This window comes from Rosa rugosa, chromosome 1, assembly GCF_958449725.1.
Source record: "Rosa rugosa chromosome 1, drRosRugo1.1, whole genome shotgun sequence".
In the NCBI taxonomy this organism is placed as follows: domain Eukaryota; kingdom Viridiplantae; phylum Streptophyta; class Magnoliopsida; order Rosales; family Rosaceae; genus Rosa; species Rosa rugosa.
The window spans coordinates 66,322,967-66,350,328 of record NC_084820.1 but is presented as its reverse complement, the minus strand read 5'-3'; the positions used below and the strand labels follow the sequence as shown (position 1 = coordinate 66,350,328).

At 40.4% G+C, this 27,362-nt stretch overlaps 2 protein-coding genes across 2 annotated transcripts; one reads left to right on the top strand and one right to left on the bottom strand.

Moving 5' to 3' along the window:
* The first annotated feature begins 750 nt into the window (after positions 1–750).
* LOC133726247 (auxin transport protein BIG) lies at positions 751–21,446 on the top strand. Its single transcript, XM_062153758.1, has 14 exons — positions 751–1,163; positions 1,409–1,515; positions 2,259–2,424; positions 2,513–8,571; positions 9,237–9,854; positions 9,984–10,164; positions 11,308–11,542; positions 11,633–16,180; positions 16,265–16,487; positions 17,145–17,546; positions 17,809–17,952; positions 18,196–19,203; positions 19,511–20,017; positions 20,414–21,446. Exons 1-14 carry the CDS (start codon positions 905–907, stop codon positions 21,248–21,250), a joined length of 15,294 nt encoding a protein of 5,097 aa, XP_062009742.1. The 5' UTR covers positions 751–904; the 3' UTR covers positions 21,251–21,446.
* Positions 21,447–26,259: 4,813 nt separating this feature from the next.
* Positions 26,260–26,844, bottom strand: LOC133733384 (F-box protein CPR1-like). The gene has a single exon (XM_062161022.1). It carries the CDS (start codon positions 26,842–26,844, stop codon positions 26,260–26,262), a length of 585 nt encoding a protein of 194 aa, XP_062017006.1.
* Between the last annotated feature and the right edge of the window lie 518 nt (positions 26,845–27,362).

Sequence of the window (27,362 nt, the reverse complement as noted above, 5' to 3'; positions counted from 1 at the left end):
TTGGTACCATTATGCCCAAATGTAGTTGTTGTTTTTGAAACCTGGTAGATCGGACATCTTCTGGCATGACCGAAAGCTAAAAATGACCTTACAAACAAAAAACTTAACACCGAACCCCTACGTTTGTGAAAATCAAGCTCTACGAACTCCAAGTTACGGGCGAAGGGTACACAGAAGATAACTCCTCCCCTATGATAAATAATAATGACAATGCATCATCTTAAACAGTAGTGTTCACTTGGTCAGTAACGTCTAAGCAAATTATACTTAATTATTATTGGTGGAAAGCAAAACACTCAACTTAAAAATATATTTTTTTAATGATAGTTGAGCATAATTTTCTTGATCAGTCAAGTGAACATTATTATCTTTTAAAATATCTTAATCAAACCTGAAAGCAACCTAATCGAACATGTCTTAAATTACATCCCTAATTCACAAAAACAACACAACACAACACATGACAAGATAGCCGAGCTGAGAGCCCAAGCCCAAATTCAAACCGTCAACCAACGCATTACTCAAGAGAGAAAGCCATTTCCGACGGCCGAACCATCTCGCCGGCCGGTGCCGGAACTCCCCCGAGAGAAAACCCATAACCACGGGAACAATCTTTCTAGTTAAAGTAACCAAAAGCAAAAGAATCCACTTTTGCTTGGTAAAAAAGCAAAGCCCCCCCCCCCCCCCCCCCCCATCTTAAAGAAAAACCAGTAAGCATTTTAAAGCACCACGAAACCTTGTCATTTGTTCCCTCACACCGCCTTTAAACCTTTTTATTTCTCTCTCTCTCTCTCTCTCTCATTTCCACCTCACTGAAGACTCTCCGAGTCTCTCTTCTCCCTTTCATGTACTGAAACTTTCATTCCCTCTATTCACTTTCACACCCGATCGTCTCGCTTCTGTCATGGCCGAGGCCTTGGCGAAGCTCGCCGACTCTCTCTACTCCGACTCCAAGCCCATCGCCGCCACTGATCTCTTGCTTCGGTTGCGCTCCGACTCCGACTCCATCAGGCCGGGGCTCCAGAACCTTCTCCTGATTCTAAAACGCGGCGTCGAGGCCGACGCAGACGGTAAGCTAGGGCTCCAATCATGGACGGATTCGCAAATTCAAGCTGTATATTCCCTCGCCTACGCCGTTGTCTCCGCCTCTCGATCTCTCTCAGGTAACTTTTGCCTTCGTTTTCTGCTTCATCGGTTTGCGTTTGAATTTTCGTGCTTGAAATGGTTCTGATTCGGGAGGATTATGCTTTCGTGTTGAGAAGAGAGAGATGTAGAAGTAGATGGTGTGGAATTTGAAGTAGAAATTCGTATCTGATTTTCTCTCTGTTTTTAACGCTTGTAGAACTCTTACTGTTTTGGTTATAAATGTACTGACTTTTTTGGTTTTCTTTTGGATTTGCATACATAGTGGAGCAAGCGGAAGCAATAATTGTGGCCACTGTGCAAATGTCTCTGGAGTTTGCTGTATGTTATCTGGAAAGATCAGATTTCGGCAGCGAAGACATGAGTATTCAGGTTCTCTTTTCTTTTGTTTTCCTTTATTGTTCACAAGCTATGTTGGAATGACCTGTTTAGTTTGGACTTTACTTTTGCTTAGTTTCACATCAGCTTCTATTGTGGTGATTGAACGTGTTAGTATCGTTGTGTTAAGTTGTATATGTCGTTTATGGATGGTGTGAGCGATGTCACTACCATCTTACTGTTATAATGTGCATTCTGGAATCGGCAAGTGATTTCAGATGTTTGTTATGTATTTTCCTAAGGAAGCAGTAAAAATTTTGTTGAAGAAACAGAGATTTAAACCAAGATATAGAATGTTTGTCTAAGTCGAGAAAACATACTAGCAAAATATAGCAGCTTTGTTGCTATGAAGTAGAAGTATGTGCATTTCTTCTGCTGCTCAACAGGATCCAAGTTCTGTTTAGTGTTTACTTATAATATATGTCATGTTATGGTTGTTTGGTATGACATTTTTCCTTGCATCGTTTACATGATGTCATATGTGATCAAGAACTAGTCTTTTCAGTTATTGCAAGTATACCATAAAACCCATTGCGATTCTACTTTCTCCAGACATTTTTTTTTTTTTTTTTTTCAGTTAGGCAGAATTACTGTCCCTTATGTATCATAGATATCACTTGTGGTGGAGGACATGGCAATCAACCTTTTTTTACTTAATGTTCTGCTGATATCGGTACACGTTTGGGGAGGGGTTAATAGTGGGTATACTTATTTATTGTGTTTATTTGGTTTTGCAGAATAATATGGTGCAACTTTTGGAGATATCATTGGTTGATGGAATGGATAAAGCACCCGAGGCACGGAAGCCTTTCCCTTTAGATAGCCTTGCAGACTTGTCAATATCTGTTACTGGCAGTTCTAGTGGTACTGAGTTTGATAATCATATTAAGTGTGGCCCTCAAGGTATTTTTTTTTTTTTCGATCTTGTAAGACTTGGTCTTATAGTGCTGCATTTCTTGGTACTTATGAATACTTTTATGTTTATGAGCAGGTGTCAATTGCTCAAGGGCAGAGAAACCGGTGGATCACCTTTTTATGTCTTTAGCTTCTGAATGCATACAGTCTGATAGGCAGACCACTGGATTTGGTGGGCCTACTTTCCACCAGGATCCGAACAAGTTGGTTTTTTTATCCCAGCATTGGGCAGTTGCTCATGTTGGGTGTATTCAACGTTTGATTTTGCTCTGCAAACAACTTATTGTACTCCCAGATGTGTTTGATGAGAAGTTGTCTGGGACAAGCCTCTGCAAGAGACTGTCCATCACTTTGAGGATTTTAAAGCTACTTGGAAGTCTTGCAAAGGACATCCCGTATATTGAATATGACGCCTCTTTGGTGCAAGCAGTTGGCTCTCTTGCTGATGCACTACCCGGGTTGTTTAGACCTGGATTTGAGTTTGTAAACAGCCATGTTCCAGTCGAGGGTAGTTTTGAGAGCCTCAGTCTGTTGCTATTGGAAGACTTCATTGAACTTGTCCGGGTTACTTTCTGCAACAGCAGTGTATTTTTGAACATCCAAGTCTGCGTGATAGCTTCAATACTGGACAACTTAGATTCTTCTCTATGGAGATACAACAATTCTGCTGCTAACTTGAAGCCCCCACTAGCTTATTTTCCGCGGATTGTTATATACATATTGATGCTCATTCATGACCTCAAGAGACAGACTAATCGGGCTGTCAATTGGAAGGAGTTTGAGACAGAACTTATCGGCAGTAACATCTGTTTTCTTGATTCCCCTTCATGCTTGGTTCATTCTGAGAAGGTTTCTTTACTTCAGAGATACACATTTGAACAACTTGTGAAGATAATCTTCCCTTCCTCAAATCAGTGGATGGACAATCTGCTGCATCTTTTATTTTTCCTTCATTCTGAGGGAGTGAAACTAAGGCCAAAAGTGGAGAGGACATATTCTAGTTGTGCAAAAACTACTAGCAGCTCTGAAGTGGAAAATGTCGTTTGCCATGAAGATGAAGCCCTTTTTGGAGATCTTTTCTCTGAGAGTGGCCGGGGTTCTACAGATGGATATGATCAGCCACCTGTTGTTGCTAATTCTAGCTCCAGCCAGAGTAATATGCCCATGGAAGCTGCTACAGAGTTGCTTAGTTTTCTTAAAGTGTGCATCTTCTCTCCTGAATGGTACCCGTCTTTTTTTGATGATAGCTGCACGAAGCTTAGCAACAGCCATATAGATATTTTTCTGTATTTACTCCAAGGTCAGGGATGCTCTGAGGAGAGGAGCCCGGAGTGCTATTCCATTTCACAAGAAGAGAGAAAAATTGGCCAGGTCCATGAACTTTGCTTTGACTTGTTGCAGGACCTTATCACACGTCATGCTTTATCTGATTCATTGGAAGAGTACTTGGTTGGAAGAATTTTGAATGTTGAGAATGATATTTTTGCTTATAATAGTCGGACCCTTACCTTACTAGCTCACATCCTTTTCTGTAGGGTGGGTTTGGCTGGTAGCCGGTTGAGAGACCAAATTTTCCGGGCCTTTGTGGATTATATTATTGAGAAGACAAAAGCCATCTCTTTGAAATGTTCTACCTTTAAAGAACTGCTTGAGGCCCTTCCATCTGTTTTTCATATTGAGATTCTTCTTATGGCATTTCACTTATCGTCTGAAGAGGAGAAAGCATCGCATGCAGACTTAATTTTTTCCACTCTCAGAGCAATTGGTACTCCACCTTTGGGTCTGAACGGTGCACATTTGTCTTGCTGGGCTTTACTGGTTTCAAGGTTGATTGTAGTGCTTCGTCATATGATATTCTATCCACAGACATTTCCTTCGTCTTTACTTGTACATCTACGGTCCAAGTTGAGGGAAGCTCCACACTCAAGTTCACAGCTTGGCATGAATGATCATTTGTCATCCTGGGTTTCAGTTGTATGCAAGAATGTAATGAGTGCTTGGTTTGAAGAAGAGCCTGATATCAGTCCCTTGATTCACCAATTGATTGATATATCGGCCCTTCCTGCTTCGCTGTCTATAGATGGTCTGAATATTGACAGCTTATGCTTGAGTTGGGATGACATCTGTTCAACCATGTCATCCATTATTGGGTTCTGGAAAGATAAGAAGGCTGCAGTGGTGGAGGATCTTATTGTCGAAAGATATATTTTTGTACTTTGTTGGGATTTTCCAACCATGGGTACTTCAAAGCACAATCAGCTTCCTTTTTGGAGTGATCCACAGACTCTTGACATTTCTGACATGGAAAATTTCTTTTTCTTCAGCCATTCAATGCTAGGCAGTCATGCTTCTAACTTTTCTGAAGTTATAGTTCATCTGCTTCAACACTTGGATGCTGAACACATACCCGGGCACATTGAGGAGTTAGGCTGGGGTTTTTTGAGAAATGCAATATGGTTGTCTTTGGCGGGAGGCTTGCTTGATGTTGGCATCTGTAGGTATGGTGTGAAGAATACAGTCCCAGGAGTTGGGACAAACTGGATGCCGAACATGTCCAAGGACAACGAGTATATCACTGTTGCTGAAGGGATGGTTGCCTCCTTAGTGGCTGCTGGTCAACTTTCATCGTTGTTCAAGATGATTTCATCTTTGTTGAATAAATATCTACAAGTTTATCAGAAAGCTTTCATTGCTACCTTTAGTAATAGCCAGAATGATGCTAATGGGTTTTCACCGCTATTGCTTTTTAAACATTCTGGATTTGACATATGCCTTCAGGATGAGCTTGAAAAGACTGGAACGTGTTCTTTTCGCCTGGAGTCTGTTCTTGATCTCTTGGTGAAATTTGATGCTATTATTGATAAACGAGCTTCAGGAATTTTGTGTAGGACCACATGGGAATGTATGTTGCATGGTTTCCCTCTTAATCTTCAAACTCCTAGTGGAATCCTTCTTTCTTGCATCCTTAATATAAGGCAGATCATTTCCATCCTGGTTGGTCTGCTTAAAGTAAAAGATACTGTGGGAAATGTCTGCTTGGAGAGTGATGTACTTCGTCAAATTCTTGATTCGGTAGTGACAATCAAGTTTGACAGGATCTTCGAAAGTGTTCATGGGAAATGTGAAACTATGTATGACAGCTTGAGTGCGGGCTTGGTAGGGCCAGAATATTCCAATTTGATTCTATTGGAGCACCTGGAGCGGTTTTTACGGGATATCAATTCCAAAGGTGTAAGTGACAGCAGTATCCATGAGTGCATAATCACCAAGGCTATTGATACGATGGATAGCTTAAGGAAAGACCCCACCAAGGTTGATATCTTTAAATTTTATCTTGGTATGGATGGCGTTTCAGATCAGGTGAAGGAGCTTTTCAGTTTGCAACGTGGTGACCTGCTGGTTTTTATTGACTCACTACATAATTGTTACTCGGAAACAGTCAACGTAAAGGTTCTTGGCTTTTTTGTTGATCTACTGAGTGGAGACCTGTGCCCTGATCTTAAACAGAAGATGCAAAACAAATTTCTCAGCATGGACTTGCTTCAACTGTCCAAATGGTTAGAGAAGAGGCTTTTAGGTTCCGTTATGGAAGCTTTGGATGGAGTTAATGGTGCAAAAGGAAGTCCTCTCTCTCTCAGGGAGTCGACCATGAACTTTATTTTATCCCTTGTATCCTCACCTTCTGAATTGCAATCAGTGGAACTCCAGAGTCATATTTTTGAAGCTGTGCTCGTTTCCCTCGATCCTGCCTTTTTGCAGTTTGATATTCATGTTGCCAAATCATTTTTCCATTTTGTTGTTCAACTATCCAAGGGGGATACTTCTCTGAAATTGCTTTTAAAAAGAACTATAATGCTGATGGAGAAGCTGGCGGGCAATGATTCTTTGCTACCAGGCCTGAAGTTTCTTTTTGGGTTTTTGGAAAGTGTGTTAAGTGATTGTGGGTCTGGTAGGAATACCCCGGAAAGGTCATTTGGGAAGTCTCTGTCTGGCAATACCCATGGTGTGGGACCTACAGCTTCAAGGCAAGTAGGATCAAGGAAGAACTCCGAGACATTGGTTCTTTCTACTAATCAGGAAGGCAGGTCAATGGCTCTTGAATGTGATGCAACTTCTTTAGATGAGGATGAGGATGATGGAACTTCTGATGGTGAGGTGGCTAGCCTGGATAAGGATGATGAAGAGGATACCAACAGCGATAGGGCCCTTGCTTCTAAAGTTTGCACATTTACTTCTAGTGGTAGCAATTTCATGGAGCAGCACTGGTACTTCTGTTATACATGTGATCTGACTGTCTCAAAAGGCTGTTGCTCTGTGTGTGCAAAAGTTTGTCATCGTGGTCATCGTGTTGTTTATTCTCGCTCCAGTCGTTTCTTTTGTGATTGCGGAGCTGGGGGTGTTAGAGGAAGCAACTGTCAATGCTTAAAACCACGAAAATTCACTGGTGTTAGTAGTGGCCCAGTCCGCAGTGCTAGTAATTTTCAGTCCTTTTTACCCTTCGCGGAAGATGGAGAGCAGCTACCAGAAAGTGATTCAGATCTTGATGAGGATACTGGTACAGATATTGATAACTCTCTCAGACTTTCTATCCCAAAAGAGCTTCAAGATGGAATCAGACCATTGCTTGAAGAACTTGATGTGGAAGGTAAGGTGCTTGAGCTTTGCTCCTCATTGTTCCCTTATATAACTAGTAAAAGGGACTCCATCTTGTCAAAAGATAACAAAATCATTCTTGGCAAAGACAAGGTGCTTTCTTTTGGTGTTGATCTCTTGCAATTGAAGAAGGCATACAAAAGTGGGTCCTTAGACCTGAAGATAAAAGCAGACTATTCAAATGCCAAGGAACTTAAATCACATTTAGCTAGTGGATCTCTTGTCAAATCCTTGCTTAGTGTCAGTATTCGAGGGCGACTTGCTGTCGGAGAAGGTGATAAAGTTGCAATATTTGATGTTGGGCAGTTGATTGGACAAGCCACCATTGCACCTGTGACTGCAGACAAGACCAATGTCAAACCCCTATCTAAGAATGTTGTCCGCTTTGAAATTGTGCGTCTTACTTTCAATCCAGTGGTGGAGAATTATCTTGCAGTAGCAGGTTATGAAGATTGCCAGGTTCTCACCTTGAATCCTCGTGGTGAAGTGACTGATCGTCTTGCCATTGAGTTGGCACTGCAAGGTGCATATATCAGAAGGGTAGACTGGGTTCCAGGTTCCCAGGTTCAATTAATGGTAGTTACCAACAGGTTTGTCAAAATATATGATCTATCTCAGGATAACATCAGTCCCATACACTACTTTACGCTATCAGATGATATGATTGTGGATGCAACCCTTCTTGTGGCATCTCATGGAAGGACATTTCTAATTGTTCTTTCCGAACATGGAAGGTTGTTGAGGCTAGAGTTGTCAGTGGAAGGTAATGTCGGGGCTACACCTTTGAAGGAAGTAATCCAGATACAGGATAGAGAGATAGATGCGAAGGGCTCATCTTTGTACTTTTCATCGGCGTACAAGTTACTTTTCCTATCCTATCAGGATGGGACTACTTTGGTGGGACGGCTAAGCCCGGATGCGACTTCTTTGTGTGAAGTATCCACTATATATGAGGACCAAGATGGTAAACTGCGGCCTGCTGGACTTCATCGTTGGAAGGAATTGCTGGCTGGCAGTGGGCTCTTTGTTTGCTTCTCTACCATCAAATTAAACTCTGCAATTGCTGTATCAATGGGAGCAGATGATTTATTTGCACAGAACCTGCGACATGCAGTGGGCTCGACTTCACCTTTAGTGGGAGTAACTGCATATAAGCCATTATCTAAAGATAAGATTCATTGTCTTGTCTTACATGATGATGGTAGCCTTCAAATCTACTCGCATGTTCCAGTGGGAGTTGATGCTGGTGCTAGTGCAACAGCAGAGAAAGTAAAAAAATTGGGTTCCGGTATCCTCAGCAGTAAGGCTTATGCTGGTGTTAACCCTGAATTCCCCCTTGATTTTTTTGAGAAAACATTGTGCATAACAGCAGATGTGAAACTGGGTGGTGATGCTATCAGAAATGGTGATTCTGAAGGAGCTAAACAGAGCTTGGCATCTGAGGATGGCTTTCTAGAGAGTCCTAGCCCGGCAGGCTTTAAGGTAAATTTTTGATAGTATCTAGTCATTTTATGTGCATGCCATGCTTCAGGGTGTAGTTTCTGGGTTTTATCTCGTCTTTTTTATAGGTTAGGGTCGAGTGGTTGACTGAGGCTTGATAATATATACTGTATAGTTGGCTATTAATTTGCAATTACAGAAAATTAAATTATCATCTTTCAAAGCATGTATAAGAGTCACATTTTGATGAATTTTCATTACCTCACCATCATGAGGAGCTAATGCAGTAATTCATTAGAGGCTTTGTTTTAAGCAATGGCAATTGTATGGTGTCAATGCTTCATCTAAGTAATAAGCTCATGACTGTCAATTTCTCATGGGGTTGTTTGTGTTGCTTGTAAAGCGTTTATTGTGGACTTTGCTCAGATGGACTTCTTGTCTCTCTGCTCTTATATCCATCTCCTCTTCATTTATTTCTTTATTTGAGAGGTTTGATTGCATTATTGAGAATTAGTCTAATTAGTAGCATGACTACTAGTCACGTAAAGTTTTGTTTCCTCTGGTGTTGTCTCTATTTTTGTGCTGTCAAGATTTTTATCTGTAGTTTTTGTATTAGTGATTGTTGCAAATAGCATCCAAGTCTATATAACTTGCTTTTATCTTTAGTTCAAATGTTAAGGTTTTAACATCATTGTTTTCTTCCTCAGATATCTGTCTTCAACTCAAACCCCGATATCATCATGGTTGGTTTTCGTGTGCATGTTGGTAATACATCAGCAAGTCATATACCTTCTGATATTACTATATTCCATAGGGTGATTAAATTAGATGAAGGTATGCGGTCTTGGTATGATATTCCATTTACAGTTGCTGAGTCACTCCTTGCTGATGAAGAGTTCACAATCTGTGTTGGACCATCCTTCAATGGATCAGCTCTACCTAGAATTGATTGTCTTGAAGTGTATGGTAGAGCTAAAGATGAATTTGGTTGGAAAGAAAAAATGGATGCTGTACTGGATATGGAAGCACGTGTGCTTGGTTGTAATTCCTTGCTTGCAGGATCTGGGAAAAAACGCCGGTCGATGCAGTCTGCTCCTATACAGGAGCAGGTTATAGCAGATGGCCTTAAGCTTCTGTCCAGGATTTATTCGTTGTGTCGGTCTCAAGGTTGCTCAAGAGTTGAAGAAGTTAATCTAGAGTTGAGCAAACTAAGATGCAAGCAATTATTAGAAAACATATTTGAAAGTGATCGAGAGCCCTTGTTGCAGGCAGCTGCTTGTCGTGTCTTGCAGGCTGTTTACCCCAAAAAAGACATATACTGCAATGTAATTTTCCAATGGCAATGCATATGATTCATTCGAAATTATGCTTCTGTGCATGAGCATCCTTATTTGCACAAAACTGAATGAACATAATTGTTGTTAATCATTAACTGACATTTTTTTTTCCTGTAGGTCAAGGATAGCATGCGGCTTTCTGGGGTGGTGAAATCGACGTCTGTACTCTCTTCCAGGCTTGGGGTCGGTGGTACTGCAGGAACTTGGATAGTTGAAGAGTTCACAGCCCAGATGCGTGCAGTATCTAAGATTGCACTGCACCGTCGCTCTAACCTGGCTACTTTCTTAGAGATAAATGGTAGTTTTTACATTCTCTGAAGCACCATTATTGTTTAAGAGTTCATTCTCTTGTCGTGAATGTAGTATATGTTCCTTACGTGTAAAGTTACGAACCATATCTTCTTACCACAACCTAGTGCTGCAAAAAAAAAAAAATAATAAAAAAAAAAAAAAATAAAAAAATCTCAGCAATGCTTATCGGTGACAAAATTCCCCTTGCTGATCTTTGGTACCGCGAAGTTGCTTGTTCTTGCCGAATGTTCATCTTATCAATTTATAATGTGTTTTACCTGTGCCCTAGATTTGTGCAATTGGTGGTGGCTAATTGTAGATTGTTCATGTCATTTATATGTAAATTTGTTGGTACAGTTTATTGATTGTGCTTGCAACCTAGTTAGAGCTTGTGGTTGTCCAGTTTATATACACTATTTTTTCTCATCGTAGTTATTTGTAGAGGATTTAGTCTCATGTGCGTTTTTGAATTAGAGAAAGAAGTGAGGATGTTTATGATACCATTCGGTTTTATCAAGTGCATTTCACATTGTTCTTATGTAGATTCTCTTTGTGCTTAAATCATGTAGATGTTAGATTTACTTTCATCCTTTTCTTTTCTCGTCCAATGTATATGATGTGTTGTTCTGTTTTTCTGACATTCCAAACTTCAATTAACTGCACTGTTTATTCTAGCTAGAGTTATTGCCACTCCTATCTAACTTCTAGCACTCGATTTTGCCATTGTTTAAACGTATAAATTTGGAGACAGAATCTGAACAGAAAGTGCTAATGGCATTTTCATAATCTTACATGTTATAATATTTTATTTTTTCCTTATCTTACTGGGTTTTGAGAAGTTGTTTCTGGGAATTTCGTGATTGTAATTTGTTGGTATCGTACACCAGCATACATGGGCTTATGTTATTATTTGACTGGAGACAATGGGAATACTCCTTTAAGTAGTATTATGAGTTTAAGCAAGCATTTGTTATTCTTGTATCACAAATTTGGTGAAAAGGGAATGCAACTTTTCAATTGTCACTAATTTTCTGAAGATCGTGTACTTATTTTTTCTCTTTACCATTGTGCTTGTCCTCGGTTGTTGCACTCGTTCTGCATTTTTCATTCATCTGAAATTGAAGAAGCTCTGTTTCCATCTCTTGTGTAGGTTCTGAAGTTGTGGATGGGCTCATTCAAGTTTTGTGGGGAATTTTGGACTTAGAGCAGCTTGACACACAAACAATGAACAACATTGTCATATCTTCTGTGGAACTCATTTATTGTTATGCTGAATGCTTGGCTTTACATGGAAAGGATATGGGGGTGCACTCTGTTGGGCCTGCTGTTTCATTATTCAAAAAGCTTCTCTTTTCACCCAATGAGGCTGTCCAGACATCAACCAGGTAATCATTAGTATTCACATTAACTTGATTTTATTTTGGTTTTCCTTTTATTTGTCCAGATCTTCACATGTCATGCCCTTTCCTTTTCAGCTTAGCTATATCTTCAAGGTTACTTCAGGTTCCATTTCCAAAGCAAACAATGTTGGCAACAGATGATGCTGCAGAAATTGCAGTTTCCGCTCCTGTGCATGCTGATACGACTGGTGGAAACGCCCAAGTCATGATTGAAGAAGATTCCATCACTTCTTCTGTTCAATATTGTTGTGATGGTTGCACCACTGTTCCTATACTTAGACGGCGATGGCATTGTACTGTTTGTCCTGATTTTGATCTGTGTGAGGCATGTTATGAAGTACTGGATGCCGACCGTCTTCCTCCACCACACTCTAGAGATCATCCTATGACAGCAATACCCATTGAAGTGGAATCATTAGGGGGAGATGGCAATGAGTTCCACTTCACACCAGATGATGCCAGTGATTCAACAATGTTGCCAATTACTGCAGATTCCAGGACCCAGAGTTCTACTACATCAATTCATGTCCTTGAACCCAGTGAGTCTGGGGAGTTTTCTGCTTCAGTGAATGACCCAGTATCAATTTCTGCTTCAAAACGAGCTTTGAATTCCCTAATCCTGTCTGAACTTCTTGAACAATTAAAAGGATGGATGCATTCAACCTCTGGGGTACGGGCAATTCCTGTTATGCAGCTTTTCTACAGATTGTCATCTGCTGTTGGTGGACCTTTTATAGACATTTCAAAGCCTGAGAGCTTAGATTTAGAGAAATTAATTAGATGGTTTCTGGATGAGCTCAATCTCAACCAACCATTTGCTGGCAAATCCCGCTCTTCTTTTGGGGAAGTTGCAATTCTTATATTCATGTTCTTCACTTTGATGCTAAGAAACTGGCACCAGCCTGGCAGTGATAGTTCCATGCCAAAACCCAGTGGGACAACAGATGTGCATGATAAAAGTGTCATCCAAATTTCGCCCTCCACTTCAACTGCTGCTTCATCTTCCTTGGATGATCAAGAGAAAAATGACTTTGCGTCTCAGCTGGTCCGTGCTTGCAGTTCTCTTAGGCAACAGTCTGTTGTCAATTACTTAATGGACATACTGCAGCAGTTAGTGCATGTTTTCAAGTCTCCTTCTGCAAGTTATGAAAATGCAGGACCTGGTTCTGGCTGTGGAGCTTTGTTAACAGTTCGAAGAGATCTAGCTGCCGGTAATTTTTCTCCTTTCTTTTCAGACTCATATGCAAAAGCCCATCGGGCAGATATTTTTATGGACTACCATAGGTTGCTGTTGGAAAATACCTTCCGGCTGGTATATACCTTGGTCAGACCAGAAAAGCAAGACAAGACTGGGGACAAAGAGAAGGTTTCAAAAGTTACTTCCGGAAAGGATCTGAAGCTAGATGGATATCAAGATGTTCTCTGCAGTTACATCAACAATCCTCACACAACATTTGTAAGGAGATATGCTAGGAGGCTTTTCCTTCATCTCTGTGGAAGCAAAACTCACTATTATAGTGTTCGAGACTCTTGGCAGTTCTCAAATGAGATGAAAAAACTTTTCAAACATGTAAACAAATCTGGTGGGTTTCAAAATCCTTTGTCATATGAAAGAAGTGTAAAGATTGTCAAGTGCCTTTCTACTATGGCTGAAGTAGCTGCAGCACGGCCTCGGAACTGGCAGAGGTACTGTTTGAGGCATTCTGATTTTTTACCGTTCTTGATTAATGGAGTGTTCTATCTTGGAGAAGAGTCCGTTATTCAGATCTTGAAGCTGTTAAATCTGTCATTTTACACTGGAAAGGATATGGGTCATTCATCACAGAAAAGTGAAGCTGTGGATTCAGGTCTTAATTCAAACAAATCAGTGACACAATCTCAGGATCCAAAGAAGAAGAAGAAAAGTGAAGAAGGAGCAGAATCTAGTGTTGAGAAGTCCTATGTGGATATGGAGTCGGTGATAGATATTTTTAGTGACAAGGATGGAGATGTCTTGAAGCAATTCATTGATTGCTTTTTGCTGGAATGGAATTCTAGCTCTGTACGTGTAGAGGCCAAGTGTGTTCTATATGGTGTCTGGCATCATGCGAAACAGTCATTCAAGGAAGCTATGTTGATGGCTCTCTTGCAGAAAGTCAAATTTCTGCCGATGTATGGTCAAAATATTGTTGAGTATACCGAACTTGTCACATGGTTTCTGGGTAAAGTGCCAGATATCAGCTCAAAGCAAAACAGCAGTGAACTTGTGGATCGATGCTTAACCCCTGATGTCATTAGATGCATCTTTGAGACACTTCATTCACAAAATGAGCTTGTAGCTAATCATCCAAATTCCCGCATTTACAATACTCTAAGTGGATTAGTTGAATTTGATGGTTACTATCTTGAGAGTGAGCCTTGCGTTGCCTGCAGCTCTCCAGAAGTTCCATACAGCAGGATGAAGCTAGAAAGTCTGAAATCTGAAACAAAATTCACTGACAACCGCATCATAGTGAAATGCACCGGAAGTTACACCATCCAGACAGTGACCATGAATGTCCATGATGCGAGGAAGTCTAAATCAGTGAAAGTTTTGAATCTGTATTACAATAATAGGCCTGTGGCTGACTTGTCAGAATTGAAAAATAATTGGTCTCTGTGGAAGCGTGCCAAGAGTTGTCATCTTGCTTTCAATCAAACTGAATTGAAGGTGGACTTTCCCATTCCAATAACAGCCTGCAACTTCATGATTGAGCTGGATTCCTTCTATGAAAATCTTCAGGCTTTGTCTCTTGAACCATTGCAATGCCCACGTTGCAGTCGACCTGTGACCGATAAGCATGGAATATGTGGCAATTGCCATGAGAATGCATATCAATGCCGGCAATGCCGGAACATCAATTATGAAAATCTGGATTCCTTTTTATGCAATGAGTGTGGGTACAGCAAATATGGTCGATTTGAGTTCAACTTCATGGCAAAGCCAAGTTTTGCTTTTGATGATATGGAGAATGACGAAGATATGAAGAGAGGGTTGGCTGCTATAGAAACTGAATCAGAGAATGCTCATAGGAGGTATCAGCAACTTTTAGGGTTCAAGAAGCCTCTCCTTAAGATTGTATCAAGTGTTGGTGAGAATGAAATAGACTCACAACAGAAGGATTCTGTGCAGCAAATGATGGTTTCCTTACCTGGGCCTGCATGTAAGATTAATCGTAAAATAGCTCTTCTTGGTGTCTTATATGGGGAGAAGTGCAAAGCAGCTTTTGATTCTGTCAGCAAAAGTGTTCAAACACTGCAAGGGTTACGTCGGGTTTTGATGAATTATTTGCACCAGAAACACTCTGATAATGGTGTGGGTTCCTCAAGATTTGTGGTTTCTAGGTCTCCGAATAATTGTTATGGCTGTGCTATTACATTTGTGACACAGTGTCTTGAGATATTACAGGTTCTGTCAAAGCATGCAAATTCCAAGAGACAACTTGTTGGTGCTGGCATCTTAACTGAACTGTTTGAAAACAATATTCATCAAGGTCCTAAAACGGCTCGTGTCCAAGCTAGAGCAGTTCTTTGTGCATTTTCTGAGAGTGATACGAATGCAGTGACTGAGTTGAACAGCTTAATACAGAAAAAGGTGATGTACTGCCTTGAACATCATCGCTCTATGGACATTGCTCTGGCCACCCGTGAAGAGTTGTCATTGCTGTCAGAAGTATGTTCTCTTGGTGATGAATTTTGGGAATCAAGGTTGCGTGTCGTTTTTCAGCTGTTATTTTCTTCCATCAAATTGGGAGCTAAGCATCCTGCAATTTCTGAGCACATTATTCTTCCTTGTCTGAGGATTATATCTCAGGCATGTACTCCTCCAAAACCCGATCTACCAGATAAAGAGCCTAGCACAGGAAAAGCTACTACTGGTTCGCAGATCAAGGATGAAAGTAATTCTAATATTTCTGGATCTATGGGTGGACTTGGTGGTGGGAGTAAGCCCACTTCAGAATCATTGGATAAAAACTGGGATGCATCTCAAAAGACTCAGGATATTCAATTGTTAAGTTATTCAGAGTGGGAGAAGGGAGCGTCATATCTTGATTTTGTTAGAAGGCAGTACAAAGTGTCCCAGGCTGTAAAAGGTGGTAGCCAGAGGCCTCGACCTCAAAGGCAAGATTTCCTGGCTCTGAAATATGCACTCAGGTGGAAGAGGCGTGCTAGCAAGACAACAAAGAATGACTTACCAGCATTTGAGCTGGGCTCGTGGGTCACTGAACTTGTTCTTAGTGCTTGTTCTCAATCAATAAGGTCCGAGATGTGCATGTTGATCAGTCTGCTGTGTGCCCAAAGTACATCTAGGCGATTTCGGTTATTGAACTTACTAGTGTCTTTGCTACCGGCAACTCTTACTGCTGGTGAAAGTGCTGCCGAATATTTTGAGTCGCTGTTCAAGATGATAGAGTCAGAAGATGCTCGCCTGTTCTTGACTGTGCGTGGATGTTTGCGTACAATTTGTAAGCTAATCACTCAAGAAGTCGGCAACGTTGAGTCTCTGGAAAGGAGCCTGCATATTGACATCTCACAAGGTTTCATCCTTCACAAGCTTATAGAGATGCTTGGTAAATTCTTGGAGGTGCCAAATATTAGATCCAGGTATGACTGCCTTCTTAACTTTTTTTTGTTTAGTGCATAACTGATACCATTCTTATTATCATACTTAATACGTCTTGATGACAGATTCATGCGAGACAATCTGCTCTCAGAAATTCTTGAGGCGCTTATTGTTATTCGTGGCTTGGTGGTGCAGAAGACAAAGTTAATTAGTGATTGCAATCGTCTTCTAAAAGATCTTTTAGATAGCCTTCTGCTTGAAAGCAGTGAAAACAAGCGGCAGTTCATTCGGGCATGTATTTTTGGTTTGCAAAACCATGGGGAGGAGAGTAAAGGACGAACTTGTCTGGTATGGATGACAAACGTGACGTTATGAATTTTTTATGGTTTTTTAAGAGGCCCAATTTGTTAATTTTTATGATTGGTTTTGGGTTTTAGTTTTAATTAAAGATGGAAGGAGGAGGATGACAGTGTAGGTAGGAGGGAGATGATAGATTTGAATGGTGGAGATCATATGTAGACCGATTTATAGTAAAAATCTAAAAACTAAAAACAAATATATATTTTTTCTTCTTCCACTTTTCGTATTGTCCACCCCTTTTTCTTTGTTTCTGCCTCATATATCTGATATCTCATCTTCCTCCTCATTTCTCCTATATATACTTTTTCTTATGTTTTAACCAAATTGAAAAACTGAAACCATTAGAAATGTGTTTTGTAGTGGGCCAAAATAATGCTTTTAGACCAGTTTATTGAAGTAATTAATCTATGTAGTCTTACCTTATTATTTCAACGTGATTTGTGAAGTAAAGTTTTTGTCTTGTATATAGAGAATGTCAATACTTGGGGTGTCTGCATAGTTTCTACAAGTCTATATACTCTTCTTATTGTGCATGTGCTTTTTCACAATTATGTTGTTGGTGTTCTTTAATTTGTGAGCATGGGGATCAGTCTGCTTTGTCAATGCCAACCGATGTGACAGAACTAATTTCCATTATATGTGCAGTTTATCCTGGAGCAGCTCTGCAATCTGATCTGCCCATCAAAGCCAGAGCCGGTGTATCTGCTGGTTCTAAACAAGGCACATACACAAGAAGAATTCATCAGGGGATCTATGACAAAGAATCCTTACTCTAGTTCTGAGATTGGTCCATTGATGCGTGATGTGAAGAATAAAATTTGTCATCAGTTGGATCTGTTGGGACTTATTGAAGATGACTATGGGATGGAATTGTTAGTTGCTGGGAACATTATCTCCCTCGATCTGACCGTAGCTCTAGTGTACGAGCAAGTCTGGAAAAAGTCCAATCAATCTTCAAATGCAATGGCTAACTCTACATTATTATCTCCTAATGCTGTTTCGTCAGCTAGAGACTCTCCACCTATGACAGTGACATATCGGCTTCAGGTTTGTTACAACTGGTCTCATCCTATGTTTCTATACAAGTTTTAAATTCATCTATGACCTTAAGTAACTTCAAAAAGATAGGCACTTATCCATATTTACGCCAGTGAAATCCATATACTTATATCTAAATTCTTTGTTTCTAGTTTGTTCATGTACACACATCCTTTTAGTTGACATTATGCATCAATTTATATATCGTGTGACTTGTCTGCATATCCTTTAGGTCCTATCTTGACATCTGGTTGATTTATATGTATTCCAGGGATTAGATGGTGAAGCTACTGAGCCCATGATTAAAGAATTGGAAGAAGATAGAGAGGAGTCACAAGATCCGGAGGTTGAGTTTGCCATTGCAGGTGCTGTTCGTGAATATGGTGGCTTAGAAATTATATTGAGCATGATCCAGGTGTGTTGCATATTTCAAATTTCTGGCTAATAGTATCTTGATTCATGAAGAATTTATTTATTTACATTTTATTTCTGTTTTATGAATCAAGTGTTCTGTGAGGTAGCGACCTTTGGAACATTTAATGTTATGGTTTGGTGTTTGCTTCACTGGCTTTTTTTTTTTTTTTTTTTGCCTTCCTTGTCCATCCCTTTCTTTTTGCTCACTAATTAATGAATATCTGACTCTGTTTTGAATGGACAGCGTTTGCGGGAGAACTTCAAGTCCAACCAAGAGCAGTTGGTAGCTGTTCTGAATCTTTTAATGCACTGTTGCAAAATAAGAGATAATAGACGGGCCTTGCTGAGGTTAGGAGCTTTAGGTCTACTTCTTGAAACTGCGAGACATGCCTTCTCTGTGGATGCCATGGAGCCAGCTGAAGGCATACTTCTGATTGTTGAGAGTCTGACACTTGAAGCTAATGAAAGTGACAACATTAGTATCACGCAGAGTGCTCTTACTGTCACCAGTGAAGAGACAGGTGAACAGGCCAAGAAAATAGTCCTCATGTTTCTGGAAAGATTATCTCATCCTTCAGGCCTTAAAAAATCAAACAAACAGCAGAGGAACACTGAGATGGTTGCCAGAATCTTGCCCTACTTGACATATGGTGAACCTGCTGCAATGGAAGCACTTATCCAACACTTCAGCCCTCCTTTGCAAGACTGGAGAGAATACGATCGGCTGCAAGAAGCACATCAAGAGAACCCGAAAGATGACAACATTGCCCAGCAAGCTGCCAAGCAGAGGTTCACCTTGGAGAATTTTGTAAGAGTTTCCGAGTCTCTTAAAACAAGCTCCTGTGGAGAGCGATTGAAAGACATTATTCTTGAGAGGGGTATTACTGGTGTTGCAGTTAGACATCTGAGAGATAGTTTTTCAGTTGCTGGACAGGCAGGCTTTAAGTCAAGTGCAGGTTTAAAACTGCCATCTGTCCCACTGATACTGTCTATGCTAAGGGGCTTATCGACAGGACATTTGGCTACTCAAAAGTGTATTGATGAGGGAGACATATTACCTTTGCTTCATGCTTTGGAAGGTGTCTCTGGGGAAAATGAGATCGGAGCAAGGGCTGAAAACTTGTTGGACACACTTGCAAATAAGGAGGGAAAAGGAGATGGTTATTTGGAGGAGAAAGTGCTGAGGTTGAGACACGCCACAAGGGATGAGATGAGGCGCAGAGCTTTGAGAAAGAGAGAGGAATTGCTTCAAGTAAGTAGTCATTAGTTCTTCTTTCCTGTTTATTTTATGTTGATAGGAGTTACGGCATATGCTTCTCTGTTGAAAAATAGGGGTATTCTTCCTCTGTTATTCGTATCCTGAAAGTAGACTTTAACTATTTAGTTTCAGAAGCAAGTTATTGTTTAAAATTTTAAGAAGACGGTGTAAGCTAGTTAGAAGGTTCTTTTATTAGAATCAAGAAAGCATTCATTCTTATTTGAATTATCATTGTAATTTGTATTGAGAAAATGAAATAAACTGATGAAACTGATAGCTCCTCTATTTTCTATCAATTCAGGGGCTTGGAATGCGACAAGAGCTAGCATCAGATGGTGGTGAGCGTATTGTTGTTGCTCGGCCACTACTTGAGGGTTTGGAAGATGTGGAGGAGGAGGAGGAGGATGGCTTGGCATGCATGGTTTGCCGAGAGGGTTACAGTTTGAGGCCTACTGACTTGCTTGGTATTTACTCTTTTAGCAAGCGAGTGAATCTAGGTGCAGGGACTCCTGGAAGTGCTCGGGGGGAGTGTGTCTATACAACTGTTAGTTATTTCAATATTATTCATTTCCAGTGCCATCAGGAAGCCAAGAGAGCTGATGCCGCACTGAAGAATCCAAAGAAAGAGTGGGACGGAGCGACTCTCAGAAACAATGAATCTCTTTGCAATTCCTTGTTCCCTGTGAGAGGTCCATCTGTTCCTTCATCACAGTATAGTCGCTATGTAGAGCAGTACTGGGACAACCTCAACGCTCTTGGACGTGCTGATGGAAGCCGTCTTCGGCTGTTGACTTATGACATTGTTCTGGTATATTGTTTCGCTTTGTTTTCTTTTGTCTTATAATTTAGCCTTACCATGTATTGCTCTTTTATTCCCTTGTGTGTTTCATTTTTTTTTCTATGTTTAGAGAAGTTCTGATAACGAAATGATTAACGGATACTTTTAGTACACAAATAAAAATTTGTCCTGCATAGTTTTGGATGATAAAATATTTGGGATTAATCTTGCTCTAAAAGGTAAATCATCTTTCACTAGCAGGAGAGCAATTTTATTTTGGGGTTTAGTCAAGAGGAAATTCATTTGATGTTTTGTGTAATTGAATGCTTTGTGGCTATGCTTTAGGAACTTCCACATTCTTCTACTATTATGTGATTTTGCATTATACGTCTGGACCTAATATCTATAAAACTTTTTGTTTTGTAGATGCTAGCTCGATTTGCAACTGGGGCATCATTTAGTGTAGACAGCAGAGGTGGTGGAAGGGAAAGCAACTCCAGATTCCTTCCTTTCATGATCCAAATGGCTCGCCACCTTCTTGATCAGGGAAGCTCATCTCAGCGTCATGCAATGGCCAAGTCTGTGTCAACATATTTAACATCTTCTGCTTTAGATAGACCTACCACTCCTGGAACACAACCTTCTCTGGGATCCGAAGAAACTGTCCAATTTATGATGGTGAACTCACTTCTCTCAGAATCGCATGAAGCCTGGCTGCAACACCGCTGTGCCTTCTTGCAGCGTGGAATTTACCATGCATACATGCAGCATACTCATGGTCGGTCAGCAGGCCGCACCTCATCCAGTTCATCACCTATAGTCAGGATAGAGTCTGGAAATACTAGCCCAGGTCCTAGTGCAGAAATCGTGGGTGCCGATGAGCTTTTGAATGTCGTTCGACCAATGCTCGTCTACACTGGCCTGATTGAACAGCTGCAACGTTTCTTCAAGGTCAAAAAAGCACCAGCCAAAGCGACATCGTCAGCCAGAAAAGAAGCTAGTTCTTCTACTACAGTCCCTCAAGGGGAAGATGATTCTGGAGGCTTGGAAGGTTGGGAAGTAGTGATGAAAGAGAGGCTTCTGAATGTGAGCGAGATGGTAGAGTTCTCGAAGGAGTTGTTGTCATGGCTCGACGAGATGAGTTCTGCAAGTGATCTGCAGGAGGCTTTCGACATAATTGGTGTATTGGCTGATGTGCTGTCTGGTGGCATTACACAATGCGAGGACTTTGTGCGAGCTGCAATCAATGCAGGGAGAGGCTGAGAATTAGATAACTACTACTAAGCGAGCTGTACGTGGTATGTGTTGTTGTATAGGCACTGGGGCGTTGATAGACCTGTACCATTAGTGTTAAATTTGTGTTCCATACATACATACCCCTTGAATTATGGGGGTTTAGACCGAGTCTGATGTGTAGCACATATGGCTCCTTGGTAATAAAATTATCGTTCTCCCTAAACCTAAATTTTCAAGTCGAATTTTATAGTATGTCATCCAGCAAAGCCTGAATAACATGATGCACAGGAGGCTGGTTCATAAAGTGAGTTGCTCGAGCAGTTTAGGCTTTCCTTGGCTAGGATGAGCTTGATTTGAAAGGAAACAAATATTAAATAAAAAAAATTATAACATACAATGACTTATCCAGACGAATCATAATTTGAAATGTAATCTTGAATTTGTGTTCAAGAACCTTAGATGCATGTTACGTTGTTACTAAGTTCTTGATTTCTATCACACTGCTCACCAAACATGGAAGTCTCAAAACAATACTAGCAAAACAAGCATCTCACACAGATTTTATAAAGCCACAGGTATCTGTGTGAATTGGCAATATGTACAAAAAACTGTGTGAAATAAGTATGATTGAGCCCACAAGAGTTTATGGAATAACAATAGCCACAAAAGTCCGTGTGAAACAACATTAGATACAGACTTCCATGTGAAAGTTAAAACACTTTTATCATCTACTCACACGGTTAAAATACTTTATCATCTACTCACACTTTAAATGATTATACTTTGTGAATTTTCTCATTTTCGGACTCTAGAAATCATAAATAAAAAATAATAAAAAAAATTTGAGTCTACATTTTTGAGTTCCGCCAATTTATAAAGTGCTAAGAAATTAGCACGGTCTTGGGGTTAAAATTTGCACAATTCGAAAATAAGAAGTTAGCTAGTAAAGACAACCTGAACAGAACTATTTTATCCTTTTTAACAAAACAGAAACCTTCCATTATTTCCATTTCTAGGCAAAAATCGTACACATGAAAGTGTTTCTGGACAAGCAGTGAGGGTTTCAAATTGAAAACCAAATTAATGAATTTCATTCACACATAATCAAAACTGAGATCCAAACTGCTTGACTCACGTCTCATTCCGCCGACTCCAAGGTGTTTTTATGAAGATGAGGCCGCTGAGAGCAGTGCAACAGCACTCAGGACTCATCATTAATCCAAAGTAGACTCTCTTGATATGGAATCATGTTAACAGAGGTGCCTCGAGTCATATACATGCCAACTTCCGTTACTTCCGTTTCTTGTTTAAGATCAATCTTTACCAACCAGGTCCGGCCGGCACTCCATTTCTTGGCAACTGTAATACCATCCATAACCAAGGAATCTATGTATAGGTTCTCCTCTGAATCGTAAAGAAACTTATAGTGCTTAGTCCACGAGCCACGCACGTCATATTCTCTCATGACCCAGAATCCGACAGAGCCAGAAGCTTCCCACAGATGACCACATACACACAGGCATCCCTCAAAAACCCCAACAGAGCCGAAGCTAATACCATGTTGGTCATCATCAGGTAGCCGCAATGTCCTCAACTCCTCATGTGCGAAATCAAAAGCAAGGATTTCAGCATCGTTTAGCCAATGAAGTGCCTCATGCAAAAGCGTCCCCTGATTATTGAGTCAAAGATAACAAGATTGAGAGAATAATTTGTATTGATGTTTTACAGAAGATGATTGAATTCCTATATTTCTCTCTTACAAGCTCTTACTCAGAAGAGGTAAATATATACAAGGTGTATACTATTCTAATAGTGAAGGTAATAGACACAGATCCGGAAATTAGGCAGGTAAGTCACTTTTACTTTTCCACTTTTCCTTTTCCATGTTTCCCTCACGCCAACACTCCCCCTCAAGTTGGTGCATACAGATCACAGATGCCCAACTTGTCAAGTGAGTCATAAAAGGCTTTTCTTGATAGAGCCTTTGTAAGAATATCTGCCAATTGCTCTTCAGTAGGAACGAAGGGAAACAAAATGATATGTCCATCCAGCTTCTCTTTAATGAAGTGTCGATCTACCTCCACATGTTTCGTGCGATCATGTTGAACTGGATTGTGAGCAATTTCAATTGCAGCCTTATTATTACAATAAAGCGGCATAGCCTTTTGTTGCTTGAACCCCAAATCTCTCAACAAATTTCTCAACCACAACATCTCACAAAGTCCTCGGGCTATTCCTCTATACTCTGCTTCTGCACTGGAGCGAGCCACCACCTTTTGTTTCTTGCTCTTCCAAGTAACCAAGTTACCACCCACAAATGTGAAGTATCCCGAAGTAGACCTACGATCTGTAATATTACCTGGCCAGTCTGCATCTGTGTATCCAAAAACATCCAAGTGATTGTGTTTTGAAAAGATTAATCCTTTCCCTGGAGCAGACTTTAAATACTGTAAAATACGAAATACAGCATCCATATGGACCTCACTGGGATTGTGCATAAACTGACTCACCACACTAACTGCATAGGCTAAATCTGGTCTAGTGTGGGACAAATAAATCAACCGTCCACCTAACCTCTGGTATCTCCCTTTATTTGTAGGTACTTGGTCCAAGTACTCTGCTAACCGATGATTCTGCTCGATAGGAGTATCAACAGGTCTACAATCCAGCATACCTGTTTCTGCCAACAAGTCTAAGACATACTTCCTTTGACTCAACACAATACAATCCTTCCCACGAGCAACTTCAATTCCCAAGAAATATTTCAAATTACCCAAATCTTTCATCTCAAATTCAGAAGATAACTGACCTTGTAACCTTTGAATCTCCTCAATATCATCACCTGTCACAACCATGTCATCAACATAAATAATCAAGGCAGTCACCTTACCACACCGATGTTTAAGGAATAAGGTGTGATCTGAATTGCTCTGTCGGTATCCAATTTTCTTCATGAACTTGGTGAATCGGCCAAACCAAGCTCTGGGAGACTGCTTCAAGCCATAAAACGACTTCTTCAATTTGCACACCACCTGTTCTCCAGTGGAAGTACCATATCCAGGAGGCAAATTCATATAAACTTCTTCATGCAGGTCACCATGTAAGAATGCATTCTTAACATCAAATTGTTGCAAAGACCAATCAAGATTAGCAGCTAACGAAAGAAGTACCCGAATTGTGTTAATTTTGGCCACTGGTGCAAATGTCTCATCGTAATCCACTCCATACTTCTGAGTATAGCCTTTAGCCACTAATCTTGCCTTGTACCGGTCCACTGAACCATCTGAATTATGTTTCACTGTATACACCCACCTACAACCAACTGTCTTCTTCCCGGGTGGTAATGATACTAACTCCCACGTACGATTCTTCTCAAGAGCATCCATCTCGACTGTCATTACTTTCATCCACTTCTCATCCTTCATGGCTTCCTGCACTTTACTAGGAAGAGACACAGAAGATAATTGATTCACAAAGGCTACATACGGTTTAGATAACCTATGGGTCGACACATAATTAGCAATAGGGTATTTAGTTTTAGCACTTAGAACAGGCTCATAGTGTTTCGGAGGCTGACCACGGGTTGAACGACTGGGCAAGGTTTTGGTGGGAACCTTGCCAATAATCACCCGATTGCACAGATTTTGAAAAACAACATACATTGGATAAAAGGTTACAGAGCACTTATTCTGTGAATTCAGTTGAGATACAGATAAAAGATGATGAGACAACGAGGGTACATAAAGGACATCATGCAAAACAATGGACGGTGTAACCTGAATAGACCCAATACCTAGGACCGGAAAAGACGCACCATTTGCATTAAAGACATGAGATATAGAAGGAGATGACATAGACACAAAGAAAGACTTGTCGTAGGTCATATGATCAGTCGCACCAGAATCAATTATCCATGTATCACTACCAGTAAAGTCAGAAACATGTAAAACAATACCAATTTTACCTCGAGTTTTCTTAGTCAAGAAAACATTATCCTTAGAGAGGTCTTGCCCTTCAACACTGTAGAAATCAGGTTCTGGTACTTGTTGGACTGCAACTTTGCCTCTCTGACTTCTACTCCCTCCAGTATTGCTCCCTCCACTCCAACCAGAATTGTTGGAATGAAATCTTTGCAACTTAGAACATTGATTCTTGAAATGACCAACTTCCTTGCAATAGTTACAAGCCATATGCAAATTTTTTTTTATTTTTTTTATTTTTTATTTTTTTTACAGAAGCTTTAATTAAGCTCTCTAAAGAAAATAAAAGGATTAAAAAACTGAGAAGGTTAAAAACTTGTCTGTCATGCACGGTGAGATAGTGGGAATGATAGAAGTGGGGATGTATATATTAATGAAAAAAGGAGATGGGATTAGAAATGAGCTGATGGGCTTTTCTTTAATTAAAAAAGTAGATAATGCAGCAGCTTTTCAAAGGCTTGAGCTAGTGAGTTGCAAGTGACTTTGTGGGTTGTTGCAGTAGAAAGGGATAGTGAGGTTGCTGCTGCAAGTGACGTGATGGACGGAGCTGCTGCTGCTGCTGCAAATGATGTCGGATCGTGGGGTTGCTGCTGCTGCTGCAGGTTTTGGACGGACTGGAGCAGCTGCTGCGGGTTTCGGACGGAAGATGCGGAGGACTGGACCGAACTGCTGCTGCTGCTACGGGAACGGCTCACGGTGATGGTAGTGTGCTGGAGGGAAGATAACCAAAAAAGAACCCGAAAAAACTAAAGAATCCGAAACTGCATTAACCAAAAGAACCCGAAAAACAAAAAAACACGGCAGAACAAACAGAGTCCAAATTGGATCTCTGCTCTGATACCAAGTCAAAGATAACAAGATTGAGAGAATAATTTGTATTGATGTTTTACAGAAGATGATTGAATTCCTATATTTCTCTCTTACAAGCTCTTACTCAGAAGAGGTAAATATATACAAGGTGTATACTATTCTAATAGTGAAGGTAATAGACACAGATCCGGAAATTAGGCAGGTAAGTCACTTTTACTTTTCCACTTTTACTTTTCCATGTTTCCCTCACGCCAACATATTGCCTCTGTTATAGCCAGGGTTTTGGATTGTTTTCCAAACATGAGCTCTCAAGGAGAACATCTCGATCTCTTTCCCATAAGAGCCTGCGAAAAGTTTGTAGTCGTCGGTGGCAGACAAATAGCCAACACCGTAATAGACCGGCAGGGTAGACAAACCTGGCTGGGGCAACTCCTTGAAGAATCCCATTAATGGGTTCCAGATGTAAAGCTTGAAATCATCACAGACTACAACCGCTACAAACACCAAACCATTGCACGAGCCCAGTAGCCTGACATCAAAGGCCGGTTCCTTGAGAGGGAAACTGAGCTTTCTGACGGAGGAAATGTCTCCAAACCACGGAGCATCCAAGTCTAGGGATTCGAGTTGAGGGGTGTCGGTGGAGAAGAGGAGTCTGCGACCTAGGGTTTTCAGCTGACAAGCTGCTTTAAACTGAGATCTGGCGAATTTGGGGTCGAAAAGTATAATGGATCGGAAGCGTTTTGAAACGGAGGTAAATCGGATCAAGGATTTGACGGGCAGCCAAGACAAGATATTGACTATAACATCTTCAGGTAGGTCAGATTCGGCCATTTTCAGAGTGGAAGGAAAACGAAGATGAATGAAACGATGAGAGCTAAAGCATTAATTAAATACAAAATGGGTTGTATGTCATGACAATTAAATTCACTTGATTAGGGTGAGCCGGCTCAAAAATCCCCGACACTATGAGATGCTTTAAAGAAATTTTGCATAGGTGATTTTGAGTCGAGATATAAAAAGGTAATCTATCTGTTTTACACTGGAAACAACTAGCTGAAGAAAATATCGATGATAACGAATATGCTAACGATCCGAGAAAAACTATGTTGTTCAAAATTTGACAGAATTGAGTTGAAGCCAATCTATCTTAGTTGCACTTTCCATTTCTGACTAAAGACTACTTTTCAATATGCTCTTCAGTCTTCACCATCCTTTCTTTCTTGTCTCCACTTCCGCTTGTTTTCTGTAAATATCAAATGTAGATCATATCAACTAAAATGAAAACACCGAATAATTTGTGGGCTAATAAAAAACAAAATAAAAATGTATATCAACTTAATTAATCCCAA

Excerpts from the sequence above, each read along its gene's own strand:
- LOC133726247 (XM_062153758.1), top strand. The coding sequence starts at position 905 with ATGGCCGAGGCCTTGGCGAAGCTCGCCGACTCTCTCTACTCCGACTCC. Across the intron at positions 8,572-9,236 it reads CTAGCCCGGCAGGCTTTAAG|ATATCTGTCTTCAACTCAAA; the intron begins GTAAATTTTTGA and ends TTTCTTCCTCAG. Across the intron at positions 9,855-9,983 it reads AAAAAGACATATACTGCAAT|GTCAAGGATAGCATGCGGCT; the intron begins GTAATTTTCCAA and ends TTTTTCCTGTAG.
- LOC133733384 (XM_062161022.1), bottom strand. The coding sequence starts at position 26,844 with ATGGCCGAATCTGACCTACCTGAAGATGTTATAGTCAATATCTTGTCT.